The 21,066-nt window shown below is 40.8% G+C and overlaps 1 protein-coding gene across 1 annotated transcript in view; it reads right to left on the bottom strand.

Moving 5' to 3' along the window:
• trdn (triadin) overlaps window positions 1–21,066 on the bottom strand; it is a 559,007-nt gene that overhangs the window by 259,393 nt on the left and 278,548 nt on the right. The window contains exons 19-20 of the mRNA XM_072251580.1: window positions 10,394–10,450; window positions 8,136–8,177 (exon numbers count right to left, since the gene is read on the bottom strand). Coding sequence (XP_072107681.1) covers window positions 8,136–8,177; window positions 10,394–10,450 — 99 coding nt within the window. The remainder of the gene's footprint in view (window positions 1–8,135; window positions 8,178–10,393; window positions 10,451–21,066) is intronic.

Genomic DNA, 21,066 nt, shown 5'->3' with positions numbered 1-21,066 from the left:
GGTTGAATGGCTCTTCCATGTCACACAGAATTCATTATGAAGGAATCAGAGCCGTTACGGAAAATGCCCCCGGACTTCTGAAAATGTGATTCTGGTGTATCAGTGCAGGGATACCTTGTAGCTCACACCAGGAGACAGTAGTGCAAAGGGGGAGCAATCTATCGATGTGCTTTGTGAGGTAGATGAAGGGCAGGCTGAAGAACAGCGGGAACAAGAGAAGGAGAAAAGGAGAAAAGTGTCCCAGCAGAACACCAGCAGCCTCATCAGCCAGCAGAGCAGAGAAAGGAGGCTCTGAGTGCACTGGCAGGAGAAAACTCTCTGATCAAGTAATTCTTTAAAATAAAAAGTATGCAAAATTATCATCGACAAATCAGACAATGTACCCCTCCATTTACTTTACACAAAATATTGTTGAGAGAGAACACTGGTAACATCTCATAATAGTTCATATCCTCCTTTGTAGAACCTTCTGCACTGAATATCATCCCACTATTGAAAGGCTGGCTACAACTGTTTTTCTATACAATCAAATGGCTAATATTGTACGGTACAGTACAAAGTATCGTACAATATTCTACAATATTTAATTTATTCACTTTACTTTGTTTAACTATTTGTAATTCATTTGTAGATTTAATTTGTACTTTCTGAAGTTATTGTGTGTTATATGTGTGTTAAGTGTACTATTGTGCTTTACACCCTTGTCCAGAGAAACATTGTCTCGTTTGGTGGCATACATATATGTCGTTAAATGACAATAAACCTGTATTGACTTGACTTGACGAGAAAATCTTGGAGGAGCCATTTCTTGCTGGGGTCATACAGTAATGGGTTGAGGGTTCCTGGACACATGGTATACAGAACCATCTTCCTGGTACTTATCTCACTTACGAATATGTCCAGATCATTATCATAAAAATGTAACAAATAACAGTAGGAGTAGATCCATGCTCTTACCTTAATGAAATGTAAACTCTTATGTTTGTATACACTGTCCCTTCATGATAACTACACATTTTATTCCTTCCATTTTAACTAGATTTCCCCTTATTGGAACCCACCACACTGACTCAGATTCTAGAAACTGTTCATTATCAGCTTTTCCTCCTCTAGGGCATTTGTAGAGGTGTATATTGCTGCTGCCTAGCTGCCCTGAAGAATGTGCCTTTTAAGGCCTGTCACCTACCCAGATTAGTGTTCATCTGACATAATGCAGTTGCCATTATCACTGTGTGTAAATAATCATGCTTTTTTTTCTTTGAAAGTCCTCTTGACCAATTACATTGATTGCGTAGATGATCCTAGTTTCGGTGTCAGTTTCAACCAGGATAACAGGTAAGATTTTATTACTAGCTATCGATCTCCTTAACCACTTACTACTGGCCATCTATCTCATTAACCAGTGAGATTTAAGAAATGAGAAATATATGTGAGAGGGCTTGGGAGGGAATACAAAAGAAGGAGAAATAAGAATTGGATGAAGGCAGAAGAAACAAGAGAAAGGCAGCAAAATTATGAAAATAAAACAGTATGTCCTAAATATTATATTTTAAAAAATACTTATCCTGAAAGCACAAATCTAATCACTTTCTGAGGGAAAATTATTCACTTGAAGTCATTAACAATTTTTGAAAAGCTACTCACATAGCTTTTCTGGGGTGAGTTCAATGGGAAATTAATGAGAAAAAACAGCAAAATGCAAGACTAGAGGAGGGTAAATGTAAAATTTTTTTTGGTGGTATCAATAGTGAGGCAGTACAAATCAATCAGCAGCCAGTGGTAATCTACAATTCATAGGTTAGGTCTCCCTTGTTGCAACTTGCAGATCAATTTACATATTAATATTGTGTTCAAATGCCATTAATTTCCCTTCTTGTTGTTTTCTAGTGCTTTCTGGGTGCAAGTATGCATGTATTTCTAGATGATCAAATGATATGGGAAGGATTTAGCATTAATTTATATTGATTGTAAATTAAATTTATCTATCCAGAGATTAACTCTGTAATTTACATTTTACAGGAATGCTAATTAGATCAAGTGAAAGCATACAAAATGATTATTACATTTCCAATATCAGTGGGGATTCAACAAGGCATCCAATTTATCAGAATCATTTGTTTGAGTGAGATTCTTCTGAGTGAGCTGGGAACTCAAATTTAGGAGTTTATGCTCGTTTTCATATCAGTTCCACTGACCAACTACTGGATACAAGACAGCTGATGCTGTGTGAGCTAGTCACGTCTCAGACTCCCTACCCAATAAAACAAGAACAATTTGTGGGTGTCTGGTACAGAATTAAACCAGGGAGCTCTGAGTCTGTACTCTTGGAATTCAGAAGAATGGTGGGGGTGTGGGTGGGGAAGCATTTCATTGAAACCTACTGAATGTTGAAAGGCCTCAATAGAATAGATTTGGAGAGGATGTTTCCTATGGTGGGATAGTCTAAGATCAGAGGATACAGCCTCAGAATAGAGGGACGTTCAGTTAGAACAGAGATGAGGAGGAATTTCTTTAGCCAATGAGTGGTGAATCTGTGGAATTTGTTACCACAGGTGGCTGTGCAGGCCAAGTCATTGGATATATTTAAGGCAGAGCTTGGTAGATTCTTGATTGGTTGGGACATTTGCAGGGATATGGGGAGAAGACAAGAAATTGGGCTGAGAAGGAAATGGATCAACTATGATGAAATGGCACAGCAGACCTGATGGGGCAGATGGCCTATTTCCACTCCTATGTCTTATGGTCTTATAATAGATGCTAATTATGTTTAGTAATGACTGTTGTGGAAGAATTTCTCATTAGTAAAGTTTGCACAGCGCATTAAGAATAGCTAAACATAAGAAATTGGAGCAGGAGTAGGCTATCTGGGCCATAGAGTGTGTTCTGCCATTTAGTAAGATCATGGCTGAAAACCACCTACCTGCTTTTTTCTCATAACCTTTAATTATCATTAACCTTGATAGAGGCTGTATTTTGTTATTTCATCATTTATAAAATACACTATGACAGGTAATGCTGGAGTTGAGTGGTAACCGAGTATAGATCTAGCCTTTGCTACCATATGAAACACTTTGCAAGTTGGGTTCTAACAGATTCCATGGAACTATGAAATGAAAAAAAAAATTGCTGGAATAAGAACTGCAAGGCTACTTAATGGAGCTTACTTACAACTATAATGTAACATAGGCACAGTGAATTCAAATGCTTCCTAGTTAACACGAATAGGGCAATGAAAATTGCCCAAAATAATATTGTTATCAACGGGGTTGGAAGTGGCAGAGTATCTCTCTTTATTCCTTTCTCTCTCTTTATCTCACTCCCTTTTATTCTCTCTTGATAAGAAAATTGAGCACATTATTACCTAGTTGATTACTGATTTGTAGAACATCCCACTACCCTTACCAATTTCAAGTGATTTGGTCTCAGATAATTAATTAAGTGTAAATAATGAATAGGATCAATTATTTGTTAAAGCAAGGTTGCTGATTGATTTTAAGTTAAAATGCATGGAGTGCTGGCATGCTATTTGTCACAGCAAACTTAGGCAAATAAATGTTGTAATAAACTTTTTTTATGAGAGAATTAACCATGCATTACATAATTGTAAAAGTGGGAAGAGCGACAAATGTATAAGCCCCGAAGTTGTCTCCATTCTCGAAGGAGAAAATTAGATAAGCTGGTTGAGAGAATTTTCAGATATGTGATAATGCCATGACTATGGTTTTTTTTTCAGCTTGTCATAGAATCATCTGGTATATTGCAGTGGCATTGTTCCTTGCAGAATGGTGGAATGGCAGAATCTGCAGAAACAGTTCTACCCCTATTAACACTAAGAATGCTACTTTTCTGTCAAAAGGCTTACTTTTCTACCAGGCCATGGAAAGATAAATTCATAATTGCAAATTAGAACATACAAATTATAGCATAAGTTTCTCTAATGGGCATTTTAGAAACATGGTTACTTTGTATCTTTCCCTTCTGATTGACTCAATCTATAATTAGTTGTATAGCCTCTTAATTGGGTACATAGACCTTCATTTAATGGGTAAGTATTGTGTATTGAATATTTCAGTAATGTTTGAGTAATATTGTAAATATTTTGTTTGATTAAGCATTCTTTGTTACTTACATAATTCATTACGGGTTGTAAGTAAAAGTATGTGAATGACATACGTCATTACGTCATCATGTCATTGGTGCATGCCTCACTAAAGTAAAAATGAAGTACACACATTTATCCCTGCACGCCCCATGTCTTCTGTTTGATTAGTTTTTGGAATTACAAAACATAACAGTAAGCTTATGTGCTTTTTAAAATTATGTATCTTTATTGCTGTCTTTACTAATATTTTAATTGACAATGATTTAACCCTCTTCCAATAAACAAGTTAATTTGTTTTAAAGATATTTAAATGAATTTCAATTTATAATTGAAGACATTTGAAAAAAATCGCAAACCAAAGACCGCCAGGGTGGTAACATTGGAAAGATCTCACCAGGTTTCACTCAGAGGTTTGGATTCACCTAGCACCACACTACATTCATGCAATCGACGATCATGTTCAGTAGTGGTCACAGAAGACAAGCGGGAATCTTAGTATGAGTTATATTGGAAGGACAGGAGAGGAGATGAAGGTGAAGTATAGGCAACAGATTGGATAGAGTACAATCCAGCCCTTTGAAAATGTTTTCAAGAAAACAATACTGAACTTTTTTGTGAGTTAGTTTTTTTTTTCAGATTAGTAATGAAGTGACTTAATCCATATTGTAAATGCACCTTTACACTTGTGCAACCAAGAAAACCGACCCTGGTTTGGAATGTCTCAAGTAAAGTGCCGGTCGGGTGTAATCAGCTGATATTCACCAGCTTATGGATTGATTATTATGGAGTCTCATGAGACCATGGATTTGTGCCTTGGAAAGTTTCCAGGGCGCAGGCCCGGACAAGATTGTATGGAAGACCAGCAGTTGCCCATGCTGCAAGTCTCCCCTCTCCACGCCACTGAAGTAGTCCAAGGGAAGGGCATTAGGACCCATACAGTTTGGTACTGGTGTCATCACAGAGCAATGTGTGGTTAAGTGCCTTGCTCCAGGACACACACGCTGCCTCAACCAAGGCTCGAACTAGCAACCTTCAAATCACTAGACGAATACCTTAACCACTTGGCCACACGCCATCTTGTTTAAATTATCCATTATGGATTACATGTATAAATATTTGAATTGCAGATGTCATCACAATCCCACGTGATAAGTGTGCACCTCTCTTACAGTGAACTCTAAATTAGACCCTCACTTCAAACTGTGTCTTCCTTTCGAATTAGTTTAACGTTTTGAAGTTACACAACATAACAATTATTGCCTGAATGGGGTCATTGGGAGGGACCTTGTTTAAGACCCTGCAGCCACAAAGACTCATAAGTGTGATCCGACGTTTTATGTTTTCCTCGTTGCAGAGGACTGGACACAGCAAGTTGTGGGGCTCAAGATCATTTGCTGGGGTTCAGCATGGAAGTTGGGCAGGATAAAGTACATTTGGGGCATTTCCTGTCTGGGTCAAGGTACAAGACTTGACCAGGTGGGACTAGAGATCATTAAATGGGTTGGAAGTAGGAATATCATAAACAGGAGCAGGAGAAGGCTCTCTCAATACTGTGCCACCATTCGTTTAGATTGCAGCTGAAATATTCTTGGCCTTAAAACTGTTTAACAGTTCTGTTCACACCCTTTAACTTCTCTTATAGTTTAAATGATGGTTAGATGACACCTTTAATATATTCTTTGACTGCACTTGCACAGATTTCTGGAGAACAGAGCTCCAAAGATTTTCAATCCTTTCAGAGAAATAATTTTTGCTCATCACTGTGTGATAATGGGCAACCTCTTATTTTGAAATTAAGACCACTTATTCAGCTACTCCATTAGAGTAAACAAGCTCTCAGCATCTGCCCATGAAATCCCATTGGAAACATAAATGGTTCAATAAGATTGCCTCTCATCTTTCTAAACTCCTCTAATAAGAATAGACCTAATCTGCTCAATCAATCTTCATATGTCTATCTCTTTATGCCAGGAATCAACCTCATGAACGTTTACCACACTGCTTTCAATGCAGACATCCTTGATTGGCAATACTTGATTGCCTTATGATTTTCTAACAGTTGTGTCTTGCCGTCTTAATAACTGCTTCCAGCATTTTCCAATGACAGAAGTTCAGTTAATTAATCTACATCTGCTGCTCTGTATCCTCCGCCTTTTTTCAATAGCGGTATTACATTTAGAGTTTTACAATTCTCTGGAACTTCTCCAAAATCCAGGAAATTTTGGAAGATTACTATCAAAGTATCAAATTTTTCTGCAGTCATTTCTCTGGAGACTCATTGATTCAGACCATCTGGTCCTGGAGAAATATCAGTTTTTACCTAATATTTGATGGTCTCTTTATCTTCCTTAGTTAAACATGGACTCCTTCTTCCTCAGCTGCATAATCTTTCTTGTGATTGGACTGCAGGTGATAGTGAAGAGATCATGGGGAGGATTGGGACAGCTTTAGCCTATATGGTCTGAATTGGTTTGGGGGTGAAAAGGAAGAGCGGATTTTAACATAAAGCATTTAAGCAAGACCTGTCTGACGTACATTGCCTAGGCCAGACTCTGTGGCTTGAGATTCCCTGTGATGAAATCCTTTCAGAGCACACAAACGCATTTCAGGAATTCTTCTCAGTGCAGCAAGCGCAGACCACCAATCCATGGGCCGCAAAGGCGACAGAAATGAAAGGCGGGTGCTATAGAATTTGCTGCAAGTTCACAATTTTTCTCTAGTTGATTCTGCATTGAAATTGAATTTCTATGTACACAGGACATAATGCTACATGATCCAGTTTCTAGGCAATCATTATTTCAGTCTCATGTCAAGCTCCATTTTATGGGTCAGATTGACTCAGGCAAAAACTATTCTTGAAACAGAAATAAACATTATAGAAACATTCCTTGCACTTAATATAGTGGATATTTAACATTTCTGTATAACTTGTGCTATTTTATTATTGTTTTGATTTAATTGACATGATAGAATCTGTACCTCAATATGCCTTAAAGCATACTTGGAGATCTTCAGCTGCAGTTTACTTTATGGCTCTGTACCATAAATATACTCCTCCAGCACCATAACAATGAATTGTTTCAGTCAATTGAATTAATAATAGATCAAAAAATGTGCATCTGAATGTAATTCTTCTCTCCCTTCATTGCTATAGTTAATTATGATGAGTATAGAGTCATGATTTAAAAAGTTAAATAGGGGTTACTCTTTCAGTACGCGGGCACGTGGCCAAGTGGTTAAGGCACTGGACTAGCTACCTGAAGGCCGTGAGTTCGAGCCCCAGTCGAGGGAACGTGTTGTGTCTTTGAGCAAGGCACTTAATCACACATTGCTCTGCAACGACACCGGTGCCAAGCTGTATGGGTCCTAATGCCCTTCCCTTGGACAACATTGGTGTCGTAGAGAGGGGAGACTTGCAGCATGAGCAACTGCAGGTCTTCCATACAACCTTGCCCAGGCCTGCGCCCTGGAGAGTGAGGACTTTCCAGGCGCAGATCCATGGTCTCGCAAGACTAACGGACGCCTTTACTTACTTTTACTCTTTCAGTAGTGTTACCATAATGGCTTCTTTTGTCTGGTTCCTCATTTAACTACAGAGAGCAGCATTTGTACAAAGTAAGAAAATTTGCCCCAGAGAACTAAGTAATTTCTACTCTAAGCAATTTTACCAATGTGGTAAGTGCTAGTTATTCTCTGGTACTGAATGTTAATCTTTGCACAGAGTAGTATCTCGTTCCATTGAGCTTTAATTGTGAAGCATGAAAAACTGCATATTGTTACTTTAATTTTCTGTTTTTTTCTCTTTATTCACTATCCTTTAACTTGTTTAATTTGTTTTGTTCCTTCTCCTTTAACTTGTATATCCTTGTTCTGTCTGCACTGTTCATTTCACAATCAATGACAGGCATCAATCGCTGCCAAATTACAGGACATAGTTTGTCAATAATTTCTCAAAACTCAAATAAGAAAATGTTTGAACCGAAGTATAAATTCTTGTACCCATGTATCACAAATTAAAGAATCTAATAGTTACCTGTTTCCTTTGATGGAGTAACTGGCTTCTCTTTAACTGACTCTGAAGTGGAAAGACAAAATTGGATGACGTAAGATACATTATTTTTCCAAAAATTTAATAAGAAAACAGCAGACCTCTAAAATAAAAAAAGGACATCTTTTTCAGAGGGAATAATCCTTATCATCTTGTAATGCTACTGCGACACTATAATTTCCTTTAGGATCAATAAAGCATCTATCTATAACTATGTACCATGTCGTATGATGTGGGCGTTCATGGCCCCATGACCATGATTGTTCTTGGCAAATTTTTCTGCTGAAGTGGTTTGCCATTTCTGGGCAGTGTCTTTACAAGATAGGTGATCCCAGCCATTATCAATACTCTTCAATGGCGTCTGTCTGGTGTTAATGGTCGTATAACCAGGACTTGTGATATGTACCAGCTACTCATACAACCAGCCACCACCTGCATCCATGGCTTCACGTGACTCTGATCAGGGGGCTAAGCAGATGCTACACCTTGCCCAAGGGTGACCTGCAGACTAGTGGAGGAAAGGAGCACCTTACACCTCCTTTGGTAGAGACGTATCTCTACCCCACCATCCAAATATTAGATAATAGCCATATAAATTCTGATATCAATTTTGTACTTCCTACACAGATCATTGTAAGGTTATACATTGCCCTGCTTTAGTTTCATAATCGTATTTTTGTTTGTACAACAGATATCATAGTAGCAAGTACCCTACCACTAAACTTCATCATTAAAAATGAACCTCTGTCACTAATGATACTGTCATAAATTATACAGGTATAAAATCTACTAATGTGTTACTCTTTAGGCTGTTCCATGTATTTTTAATGAAATTAAGCCATACTCTTAAGTTATAGTAACTTTAAAACATTAGTACTATTTTGTAAATATAGATAGTAAAGAACTTTGATAGTAGTTGTAATTTATTTTTAACTAAATTGGATGCATTTTAAACTGTCCTTGAACTTTTATTTAAAGTTACATCTTTAACAGCAGCAAATATTCAGATCATATTGAAAATATTTTAAGTGTGCAATATTTACTTTATTGTGAGGATAAGCATACAGGCACTGTTAATAAATTGGTCCACTGCACAAGCGCAGAATATTATCAGCAGTGTGGAGCTTACAAGTTGGAAAAGGGGAAAGTGAGTGACTGTGGCTACTAGAGAGAGGCTCAATCAGTGCAACTTGCATTGAAGGGTCTCAATAAAAATAGCTAGATGACAGGAGTCTTGTGGTAACACAGGGAAAGTAATAAAATATATAATTATGCAAAAACAACATTTTACAAAGAATCCATAAGTGGCATAACATTAAACTGGAGCAAAAATTCCCAGTGCCCATGATGTAGATGATGTGCCATGAATATGCAATTTTTACTTGCTGCTTGTTTTGCAGTTTGATGCTTTCTTTTCTCGACTGAAAACAATTTTTTTAAAATGGAGTAGAAATGTTAAACGTATGTTATTGTGCTGTTAAAGAAAGACAAGAAATCTGACAAAAAAATAGCAGATTCTCTAGGAGTTCATTTTGAAAAAGCAACGTATGTGGTAGATTTCACCAGCAGATGGTGTCTCCTACCTCTTTGTACATCACACCCTGAGGAAATACTTCACTGCTCCAAATAGCTGCCAGTTTTACCTGTTTACTACTGGCCAAGACTCTCTGTGCTGGCATAGTGGAACATGGGAGTCATTAGCTATTTTTGATCGCAGTAGATGACATATCCTTTGTTAGCCTGGACTCTAACGCAGGTGACTTTTGCTGCTTATTTGATGAGATCCTACTGCTACGGTCACCAGAGCCTATCACAGCTTTTATGGCTCTAGTAATGTGACACAAGGCTATTTCCAGGACATGTGAAACCTGTATTATCAGCCAGGCTGCAGTGTAGGCACTTATATGTCAAGTAACTATTCCATTTTGAAGATGAAATTCACCATCTTTGGATTCTCAGTAAGCCAGCAGTGGAATTTTTCAGGATTGCTGGTTTTCCCAGATTCCAGAGTTCAATCGATGGCATGCATGGTATTATAAGCTGAAACGTATTCACAAAGAAGAACACGTTTCAGCTCTCTGTGCAGGAATCGGCTTCATTCCCTAATTGCAAGTTTCCATGTGACAACATCCTTCATGTCAGCACCCTTAGTTACCATTATGTCTTCATAATTTAAATCTCGGCTTTCTCGGGTCTTTTCAGAAATAATTATCAATGTTCGCCGCGTAGATACACTTACTTACCTGGTTTTATTGTCGGAGGTGTAGAAGCTGCTTTTAATTTGGAAGCCACTTCTGGTTCTAGAGAAAGGAAGCACATTTTTAAATTTATCATTAACAACTGGAGCAACAACGATTCAATATAATCTGTAACCACTGACAATGAAAAAAATATCTTTTTTCCAGGTAACTGAGTAACCTTTGCTTTAATTTCACTGCTTAGCTGCATTTCCAGTAATGATGAGTGGCATCATTATAATCATGTTGAGGAATACTGATGAAAGTTGTGGATAAATTAACAAAAATGACCATTGAGTCCCCTGAAAATATGCATCTGTAAAATGTGTCCTTTAAAAGGTTGAATATGCTAAGTTTTTAAATGAACTTGTTAACTGTGGTAGACCATATATATATGTTGTAACTGGGTTACCTGTCTGGACACGTCCCTCTGCTGACTGCTCCTGTGGCTCCTCCCACAGACCCCTGAATAAAGGCGATTGTGCCATTGCTTCTCCTCTCAGTCCAGGGGCAGATACTCAGCATGGTCGAGGTCACATTTTACTGCTAATAAAAGCCTTTCAGTACTTACTCTACTTCCAGTCTTTTGGAGTAATTGATAGTGCATCATTAACATATTAAGAAATTAAGAAATTCAAATACACAACATGTATACACAACATGAGCCATGTGACAGAATGCAGGTGGAACATAAGAACGTAAGATATTGGAACAGAATTAGGCCATTTAGCCCATCGAGTCTGTTCTGCAATTTCATCATGGCTGGTCCATTTTCCCCCTCATTCCCAATCTCCTGCCTTCTCCCTGTATCCCTTCATGCCCTGATTGAACAAGAATCTCTCAACTTCTGCCTTGAGTATACCCACTTCCTTCCCAGCGTGTTGCACCAGACAGTCAGCCATTCTTATCTGGCGCGTGGTGTCAGGATTGGTCTCCTTTCGGATTAACCGCGTCACGATATGAACATTCCTGACTTGACCCTTGTTTTTTACAAGGCCGAGTCGCTAGCTTGGCACTCAACCCGGCATGGATGGAAAGTGTGCTTGGAGGGTGGCCCGACTTGGATTTGAGCTCGGGAACCTTCGCTCCAAAGACCGGCACTGTTGCCACTGCGCCACCAGCCAGACTAATATACCCACTGACTTGGCCTCCACAGCAACCCATGGCAACAAATTCCACAGATTCAGGTGATTAATTGCTCGACACTTTAAGGAACCTGATGTCGACTCTGTAGTTTTTATTTAGCCTATCAAAAGGGTAGCCGCACATTTTATCTTTAGTGTTCCATTTCCATGTCATTGCCTGTATCTTCTAGAAGCATCTCTGCTCCTGCATGAGTCCACACTGCTGTATCAGCTCATCAAAAAGCTTGGAAATATTATACATAAACATAACATACAGGAATTTATATCTTATCAACATCTCAGATGTGCCCAATGCGGATATTGATCTAAAATTCCTCTCCTAAACTCTGTTTCTCTTTCCACAGGTGCTACCTAGCCCTGTTTATATTTTGATTTTTGTAATATTCAAAATGAATTGACCCTGCAGTGACTTGAACCTGCCTTTCCCATTTCCCCAGCTGCTCCCCTACAAGGATCCTCTGTAAAGGCAGCTTGGCATCCATCAGTGAAAGAGAAAGCTTGTTGCTCTGCCAAGCTGAGAGCAAACTCACAGTTCTGGACCTTCTGGACTGGTCAAGAACACCGACAGAAATGTTCCATGCCCGGTGCATGGAGCTGCAGCTCCTTAGGGACCACGTCAGAGAATTGGAGATGCAGCTCGATGACCTTTGTCTGGTCAGGGAGAGTGAGGAGGTGATAGAGAGGAGCTATAGGCAAGTAGTCACACCGGGGCCTAGGGAGACAGATAAGTGGGTAACAGTCAGCAGAGGGAAGGGCAAGAGTCAGATGCTAGAGACACCCCTGTGGTTGTCCCCCTTAACAATACGCACTCTCATTTGAGTACTGCTTGGGGGGGGACAATCTACCTGGGGGAAGCAACAGTGGTCGCGCCTCTGGCACAGGGTCTGGCCCTGTGGCTCAGAAGGGTAGGGAAAGGAAGAGAACAGCAGCAGTAATAAGGGACTCTATAGTTACGGGGTCAGACAGGCGATTCTGTGGACACAGGAAAGAAACACAGATGGTAGTTTGCCTCCCAGGTGCCAGGGTCCGGGATGTTTCTGATCGTGTCCACGATATCCTGAAGTGGAAAGGTGAACAGCCAGAGGTTGTGGTACATATTAGAACCAACAACACAGGTAGGAGAAGGAAGGAGGTCCTGAAAACAGACTACAGGGAGTTAGGAAGGAAGTCAAGAAGCCGGACCTCAAAGGTAGTAATCTCGGGATTACTGCCTGTGCCATGTGACAGTGAGTATAGGGATAGAGAGGTGCAGGATAACTGCGTGGCCGAGAGATTGGAGCAGGGTCAGGATTCAGATTTCTGGTTCATTGGGACCTCTTTTGGGACAGGCATGACCTGTACAAAGAAGACGGGTTGCACTTGAATCTGAAGGGGACCAATATCCTGCCAGTATAAATTAGGAACAGATGTTCTCAGGGAAATATATGGCAGAAATGTGGCAAATGTTCAGAGGATATTTGCGTGGTGTTCTGCATAGGCACAAAATTGGCACTGCAGGTAATATTTCCTGAACCCGGTATTTTGTTGACTGACCTGTTTGCAGGCCTATATTAATTCAAAAAGTGAATATAAAATGGTATATAACTAAATATCCCAGGAAAATTAATTTTAATAGATCCTACAATCGAAGTTTGATTTCTGAAAATAAAATTAGTAGAATGATCAGATTTCTAACAGCACTATGACATGAAGATAATAATAATAAAATACTCTGTTTACTGGTCTAAGTTCTGCATGCACGGGAGATGGAGATTCAATGGAATGGCGAGCTGTATGGGAACCTATAAGTTGTCACCCCATTGGAAGTATGCCCATAACGATTTTGATTGTTTTTCTTCATCTCTGAGCAGAACTTTGGCATAGAGAAAAGAAATGTACTGTCATCTCATTTTTCCATAACTTTCTAACATTAAATCTGCAAAATTTCTGTTTATTTTTGTGAATGAACCTCATTTTAGTTTTCAATTGAAATACCCTTTCACTTATTCAAAGGATGAGGCCTTTCTTTGTATATCTCAGTATTTTGATTTAAAATATTAATAACTGAAGAGCACCTTTTGCACATTTATGAATGCAATTTCAACTCTGTTTCTGCTTTCAAATAATCCCTTTTGACATTTGTGAGAAGTGTTCCTGTACCAAGATCTCAAACGGAACACTTCACAAGGTATCACATTGCATTTTCTGGTGTAATACCTGTTGGGAGAGAGATGGAGAAGCTGTAATTCGTCTGTGTGATGCAGCTTTAAAGCGGATTGTAGCGGTAACTCGAACATACAATGCCGCAGCTGCCAACCACACAGGGAGTTATCTTGCAGGATGCACCATCTGATCGATCCAACAATAATAGAAACATAGAAAACCTACAGCACAATACACAGGCCCTTCAGCCCACAATGCTGTACCGAACATGTACGTACTTTAGAAATTACCTAGGGTTACCCATAGCCCTCTATTTTTCTAAGCTCCATGTACCGATCCAGGAGTCTCTTAAAAGACCCTATTGAATCTGCCTCCACTACCATCGCCGGCAGCCCATTCCACGCACTCACCACTCTCTGCATAAAAAAACTTACCCCTGACATCCCCCTTGTACCTACTACCAAGCAACTTAAAACTGTGCCCTCTTGTGCTACCCATTTTAGCCCTGGGAAAAAGCCTCTTACTATCCACACGATCAATGCCTCTCATCATCTTATGCACCTCTATCAGGTGACCTCTCATCCTCCGTCGCTCCAAGGAGAAAAGGCAAAGTTCACTGAACCTATTCTCGTAAAGCATGCTCCCCAATCCAGGCAACATCCTTGTAAATTTCCTCTGCACCCTTTCTATAGTTTCCATATCTTCCTGTAGTGAGGTGACCAGAAATGAACACAGTACTCCAAGTGGGTCTGACCAAGGTCATATATACCTGTAACATTACCTCTCGGCTCTTGAACACAATCCCACAGTTGATGAAGGCCAATGCACCGTATGCCTTCTTAACCAAACAGTCAACCTGCGCAGCAGCTTTGAGTGTCCTATAGACTCGAACCCCAAGAATGCTCTGATCCTCTACACTGCCAAGAGTCTTAAAATTAATATTATATTCTGCCATCATATTTGACCTTCCAAAATGAACACTCACACTTATCTGGGTTGAGCTCCACCTGCCACTTCTCAGCCAGGTTTTGCATCCTATCAATGTCCCACTGTAACCTCTGACAGCCCTCCACACTATCCACAACACCTCCAACCTTTGTGTCATCAGCAAATTTACTAACCCATCCCTCCACTTTCTCATCCAGGTCATTTAAAAAAAATCACAAAGAGAGGGGTGTCCCAGAACAGATCCCTGAAGCACACAACTGATCACCAACTTCCATGAAGACTATGACCCGTCTACAACCACTCCTTGTCTTCTGTGGGCAAGCCAATTCTGAATCCACAAATCAAGGTCCCCTTGGATCCTATGCCTCCTTACTTTCTCAATAAACTCTGGGGTACTTGCTCTAGGGAGATGCCAATCAATATTTGGGAAATTAAAATCTCCCACCATGACAACCCTGTTATTATTTCACCTTTCCAGAATCTGTCTCCCTATCTGCTCCTCTGTGTCCCTGTTACTATCGGGTGCTCTGCAAAAAGCACCCAGTAGAGTTCTGTTCCTAACTTCCACCCACAGAGACTCAGTAGACAATCCCTCCTATTCTGCGGCCGTGACACTATCTCTGATCAGCAGTGCCACGCCCCCACCTCTTGTGCCTCCCTCCTTGTCCTTTCTGAAACATCTATAGCCTGGCACTCTCTGTAGCCATTCGTGACCCCTGAGACATCCAAGTCTCTGTAATGGCCACAACATCATAGCTCCAAGTACTGATCCACGCTCTAAGCTCATACGCTTTGTTCATAATACTCCTTGCATTAAAATAGACATATCTCAAACCATCAGTCTGAGCGTGTCCCTTCTCTATCACCTGCCTATCCTCCCTCTCACGCTGTCTCCAAGCTTCCTCTATTTGTGAGCCAACCGCCTCTTCCCCAGTCTCTTCAGTTTGGTTCCCACTCCCCAGCAATTCTAGTTTAAACTTCCCGCCAGGATATTGGCCCCCTCGGATTCAAGTGCAACCCATCCTATTTGTACAAGTTACGCCTGCCCCAAAAGAGGTCCCAATGATCCAGAAATCTGAATCCCTGCCCCCGCTCCAATCCCTCAGCCATTTATTTATCCTCCACCTCAATCTATTCCTATGCTCACCATCGCGTGGCACAGGCAATAATCCTGAGATTACTACCTTTGAGGTCCTGCTCCTCAACTTCCTTCCTAACTCTCTGTAGTCTGTTTTCAGGACCTCCTGCCTATGTTGTTGGTACCAATATGGACCACAGTCTCTGGCTGTTCACCTTCCCATTTCAGGATATTATGGACGTGATCAGAAACATCCCAGACCATGGCACCTGGGAGGCAAACTACCATCTGTGTTTCTTTACTGCATCCACAGAATCGCCTGTCTGACCCCCTAACCATAGAGTCCCCTATCACTGCTGCCATCCTCTTCCTTTCCCTACCCTTCTGAGCCATAGGACCAGACTCTATGCCAGAGGCATGGCCACTGTTGCTTCCCCCAGGTAGGTCGTGACTCCCAACAGCACTCAAACAGGAGTACTTATTGTTAAGGGGGACAGCCACAGGTATAGTATCTGACTATTGCTCTTCCCTCTTCTGGCTGTTACCCACTTATCTGTCTCCCGAGGCCCCGGTGTGACTACTTGCCTATAGCTCCTCTCTATCACCTCCTCACTTTCCCTGACCAGATGAAGGTCATCAAGCTGCATCTCCAGTTCCCTAACACGGTCCCTAAGGAGCTGCAGCTCGACGCACCTGGCGCAAATGTGGTCATCCGGGAGGCTGGGAGTCTCCCGGACATCCCACATCCGACACCCAGTACAGAACACCGGCCTCACAGACATACTTCCTATTCTTTTTCTTTAGTAGTAACTTACTTCGCCTTGACTCGTTATCGCCGAAGCCCCATTGAGCCAAAGCCCTCCTACTCTGACACCCGCTCCATAAAGCTGTCTTCTTCTTACATTCTTCCTGCCAGTCTGACTCGTTGATGTCAACGCGCCTGCGCAGTCGTGCCTCGATCAAACTGCTGAAGAAAAAATTACCTCCTTTCATACTCTTCCCACCGGTCTAACTCGCTGAAATCCATGCGCCTGAGCAGTCATGCCTCGATCAAATAATGTTCAAAAAAGTCAAAGAAATGTATTTGATCCTTCATTGGCAACTAACAAAACATCAATTAGTCCTGACGAAGGGTCTCGGCCCGAAACGTCGACTGTACCTCTTCCTAGAGATGCTGCCTGGCCTGCTGCGTTCACCAGAATTTTTGTGTGTGTTGCTTTAATTTTCAGCACCTGCAGATTTCCTCGTGTTTGCGTTTTTAAACACACAATCTTGAAGCAATGAAATTTACAAAATTAAAACTAATGCTTTTAAATGTGCTTCAGTGGACTTAAGCCAAGTTAAGCAATTTCAAATGTAATTTGGCGAAGTTAAGTGGTCAACAAAAGATATGACACCCAGCAGTCCCAGCACTAAAATCTAACCAGAATAAACATGAATATGTAACTTATTCCCTTTGATTTACCACGCCCCTCCCACATGACTAGCTGCCTTAAAAAACAGAATACAGAACACACAATACAGAATAAAATGCAGATAGAGAACAGATGATTGGCTCCTATGGGGATAAAGAAACAAAAATTTCCTCTGTATGTCTAACAGCTTTTAACCGTGGCAGGACAGGATGAGAAGTCTGTTAATGAGGCTTATGGTATCTTAAAGCTGGAACAGAATTCAGAATAGCAGAAAAATATTTCTAAATATTGCCAAGCCTCTGCGTGAATATTTTTCTGGATTTTCATCATCCAGGCATGCCGGTATCAGGACTTGCCTCTGTGTTACATTCAAAATAACCTAGGTTTCCTGCTTTGATAAATTTCTAAGCCAGCGGCATTATCTGTGGCCTTGCCGATTGTAGTTGTCCCTTTGCTGTATTAGTGAACTCCACAAAGGGTCAAGAAAAATTTCCACAACCTTCCTATTCTCAGGCTGGAAAACTTGCCTCGGGTTAAGCAACACAGTGGTCTGTAATCTTAGCTTATTGTAAGATCTGCTCCTGTAGGACTCAGTAATGTGAGACACATTTTATGAAGAACATCAAAGCATTGAAGGTGCAGAAGAAATCAGCTGGAACAGTGTCAAAAATGAGAGAAGTCAATGATATGAAGAGACTAGAGCACCAGTGGAGACTGGAGACTGCATGAAAATATTCTAAATCATAAGCTGTTTTGATACATAAATGAGAAAAAAAAATTCCCTTGGTGATAAATTTGATAACCATTAAACACAAACAGAAAGTGATTTTCAGAATGAACAAAGGCAACACAAATCAACTCATTTCTGTGGTTTGGAGTACACTGGCTGAAAGTGTGTTTGTAGAAATTATAAGAGAACACTATAAGAAATTGAAGAGAAGACACTAAGACATATACAAGTCCATAGAAAATAAACTGAGACCAGATTCACAGCCCTTAGAAATGGCACCAGAACACTGGACTGAATGGCTTTCTTTGATGGTGTATCATTCCAGATATTCAATGATTCTAGGAGAAGGTCATCAAATTCAGAAGAGATTGTGGAGACATTAGGAATTACCTTTCCAGAATCACTAGAGTCTCGAATGGTTCCAGGAAACTGGAAGATTGCAAATGTTGAATGTTGAATGTTGAAAGGCTCAGACAGAGTAGATGTGGAAAGGATGTTTCCCATGGTGGGAGAGTCCAGGACAAGAGGGCACAGTTTCAGGATAGAGGGGCATCCATTCAAAACAGAGATGCAGGGAAATTTCTTTAGCCAGAGGGTGGTAAATTTGTGGAATTTGTTGCCACAGGCAGCTGTGGAGGCCAGGTCATTGGGTGTATTTAAGGCAGAGATTGATAGGTTCTTAATTGGACATGGCATCAAAGGTTACGGGGAGAAGGCTGAGAAATGGGGTCGAGGAGGAGAATAAAAAGGATCAGCCATGATTGAAAGGCGGAGCAGACTCGATGGGCCAAAGTCCTAATTCTGCTCCTATGTCTTATGGTCTTCAAGAAGGGAGGGAGATAGAAGAAAGAAAATTATGGACCAGAACTGTCATTTTGTCTAAGTGTGTGAATGTTTCTTTAGTACCTTAAGATCTTTTGAGGTTTGTTTTCCATACACTTTGTAGTTACAGCAACTGAATTAACAAAATTAAAGTTGTCTATGCTGGAAATATCCTTCAATATCAATGGAGAGATCAGATTAAGTTTGGGTTTATAGTATCTTACTGACATTGTTCTTGTTCGCAATATGCAGTCTCCACAGTTATTTTTTCTCTCTATCTTTTATCTTTGGCTGAATGTCTCATTAGCTGCTTCAAAGGTGTTCAAAGACACTACTGATGATGATGGCCTCTGCCAGTCGGGGTCAACCATGGATGCTGCGTCCGAGCTGTCCAAAGTCGGCACGCAAGCCAGGGCAGTGCAAAGATGAGAAAATCTGTAGATGCTTGAAATTCAAGCAACATACACAAAATGCTGGACAAACTCAGCAAGTCTCAGCCGCAACTACGGAAAAGAGTAGGCAGGCGATATTTTGGGCTGAGACCCTTCATCAGAACTGGATCTGATTAAAGGTCCTGATGAAAGGTCTCGGCCCAAAACGTTGACTGTTTACTCTTATCCATAGATGCTGCTTGACCTGCTGAGTTACTCCAGCATTTTGTGTGTGTGTTACTTTGATTTTCAGCATCTGCAGATTTTCTCAAGTTTGTAATACATAGATTTTCAGAAAACCTTGAATAAGGTGCTGCATATGAGGCTGTTTAATAAGGTAACAGCCCGTGGCATTATAGAAAGATAATAATATTGGCTGATTGGCAGGATTCAAAGAGTGAGAATAAAGAGAGCCTTCTATGATTTGTTGCCAGCAACTACTGGTGTTCCACAGGGGTTGGTGTTGGGACCGCTTCTTTTTATATTGTATGTGAATGATTTGGATGACAGAATTGATGGCTTTGTGGCCATGTGTGCAGACAATATGAGGACAGGTGGATGGGGCAGGTAGTGCTGAGGAATCAGGGAGGCTGCAGAAGGACAGATTAGGAGAATGGGCAAAGAAGTGACAGTCTCAGGAAGTATATGATCATGCATGTTGATAGAAGGACTATTTTCTAAACAGGGAGAAAATTCAATAATCTGAGGTGCAAATGGACTTGGAAGCATTTTTACAGATTTCCCTCAGTGTTAATTTGCAGGTTGAATCAGTGGTGAGAAAGGCAAATGCAATGTTAGCATTCACTTTGAGAGGACTAAAATGTAAAAGCAAAGATGTAATGCTGAGGCTTTATAAGGCACTGGTTAGACTTCATTTGGAGTATTGTGAGCAGTTTTGGGCCTCTTATCCAAGTGATACCCCTTTTTACTGGGCGTCTCTGTAAATGCGGCTTGGGAGTCCGTGGTGAGACACCCATCTTTCTCAGGCTTCGTACATCTAGGATGTATACAACAGATCGTACACTGCATACAATCATAAAGAAGTGTATTTAAAAATGTTAACTTAAGCAGCTAGTTATCAAAGGAAAGAAAGGAAAAAAACTAAAAGAATCCATTATACTGAAATAGTCACGTGTGCACAGTGGAGCTCAAATTTTCTAGAAGCCGCTGTTTTCGACGTACACACTGCACCTTTCAAATGTCGCTCGAAATCCATCTTGAACAACCGGGCTCCCCCTTGGGAGTATTGGTCCTACCTCCTTGAAGCCACTCATCAGCACAAAGCACCTTGTGCAACACAGATGGCAGACTTAGCCATCTTCCCTCCTGTCTTCTCCCAGCTCCCACCAACAAAGACCTTGACCCACACCAGTGTCCCTCACATGGGCAAACTTCTCTGCCCAGCATTCTCAAAAACCTTCTCCCAATTCCACCATCCAGATTGGATGATACCACATTCCGAAGCTGAACAACAAAGCCTCTTATCCCAGCTCAAACCCAAACAGGCTGAAAGCAGAACAGGCCACTCTTACAGAGCTGCTAAAATGAAATACTTACAGCATAGCAGTAAAAACCTCAAGCAGAGTGATACACAAGAAACGATGTGGTGACATTGGAGAGGGTTCAAAGGAGGTTCATGAGAATAATTCTAGGATTGAAAGGCTTTTCATTTGAGGAGCATTTGATTGCTTTGGGCCTGAAATCACTGGAGTTCAGGAGAATGAGGGGTGATCTCATTGAAACTTATCGAATGTTGAAAGGCCTAGATAGAATGGATGTGGGGAGGATAGTTCCTATTGTAGGCGCGTCTAGGACCAGAGGGCACAGCCACAGAATAGAGTGACATTCATTTAGAACAGAGATGAGGAGAAATTTCTTTATCCAGAGGGTGGTAAATCTGTGGAATTTGTTGCCACAGGCAGTTGTGGAGGCCAAGTCATTGGGATATTTAAGGCAGAAGTTGATAGG

This window comes from Mobula birostris, chromosome 2 (genome assembly GCF_030028105.1).
Source record: "Mobula birostris isolate sMobBir1 chromosome 2, sMobBir1.hap1, whole genome shotgun sequence".
NCBI classification, from domain to species: Eukaryota; Metazoa; Chordata; class Chondrichthyes; order Myliobatiformes; family Myliobatidae; genus Mobula; species Mobula birostris.
Note: the sequence above shows the minus strand (reverse complement) of the source record. Positions and strands in the feature narration are given on the sequence as shown.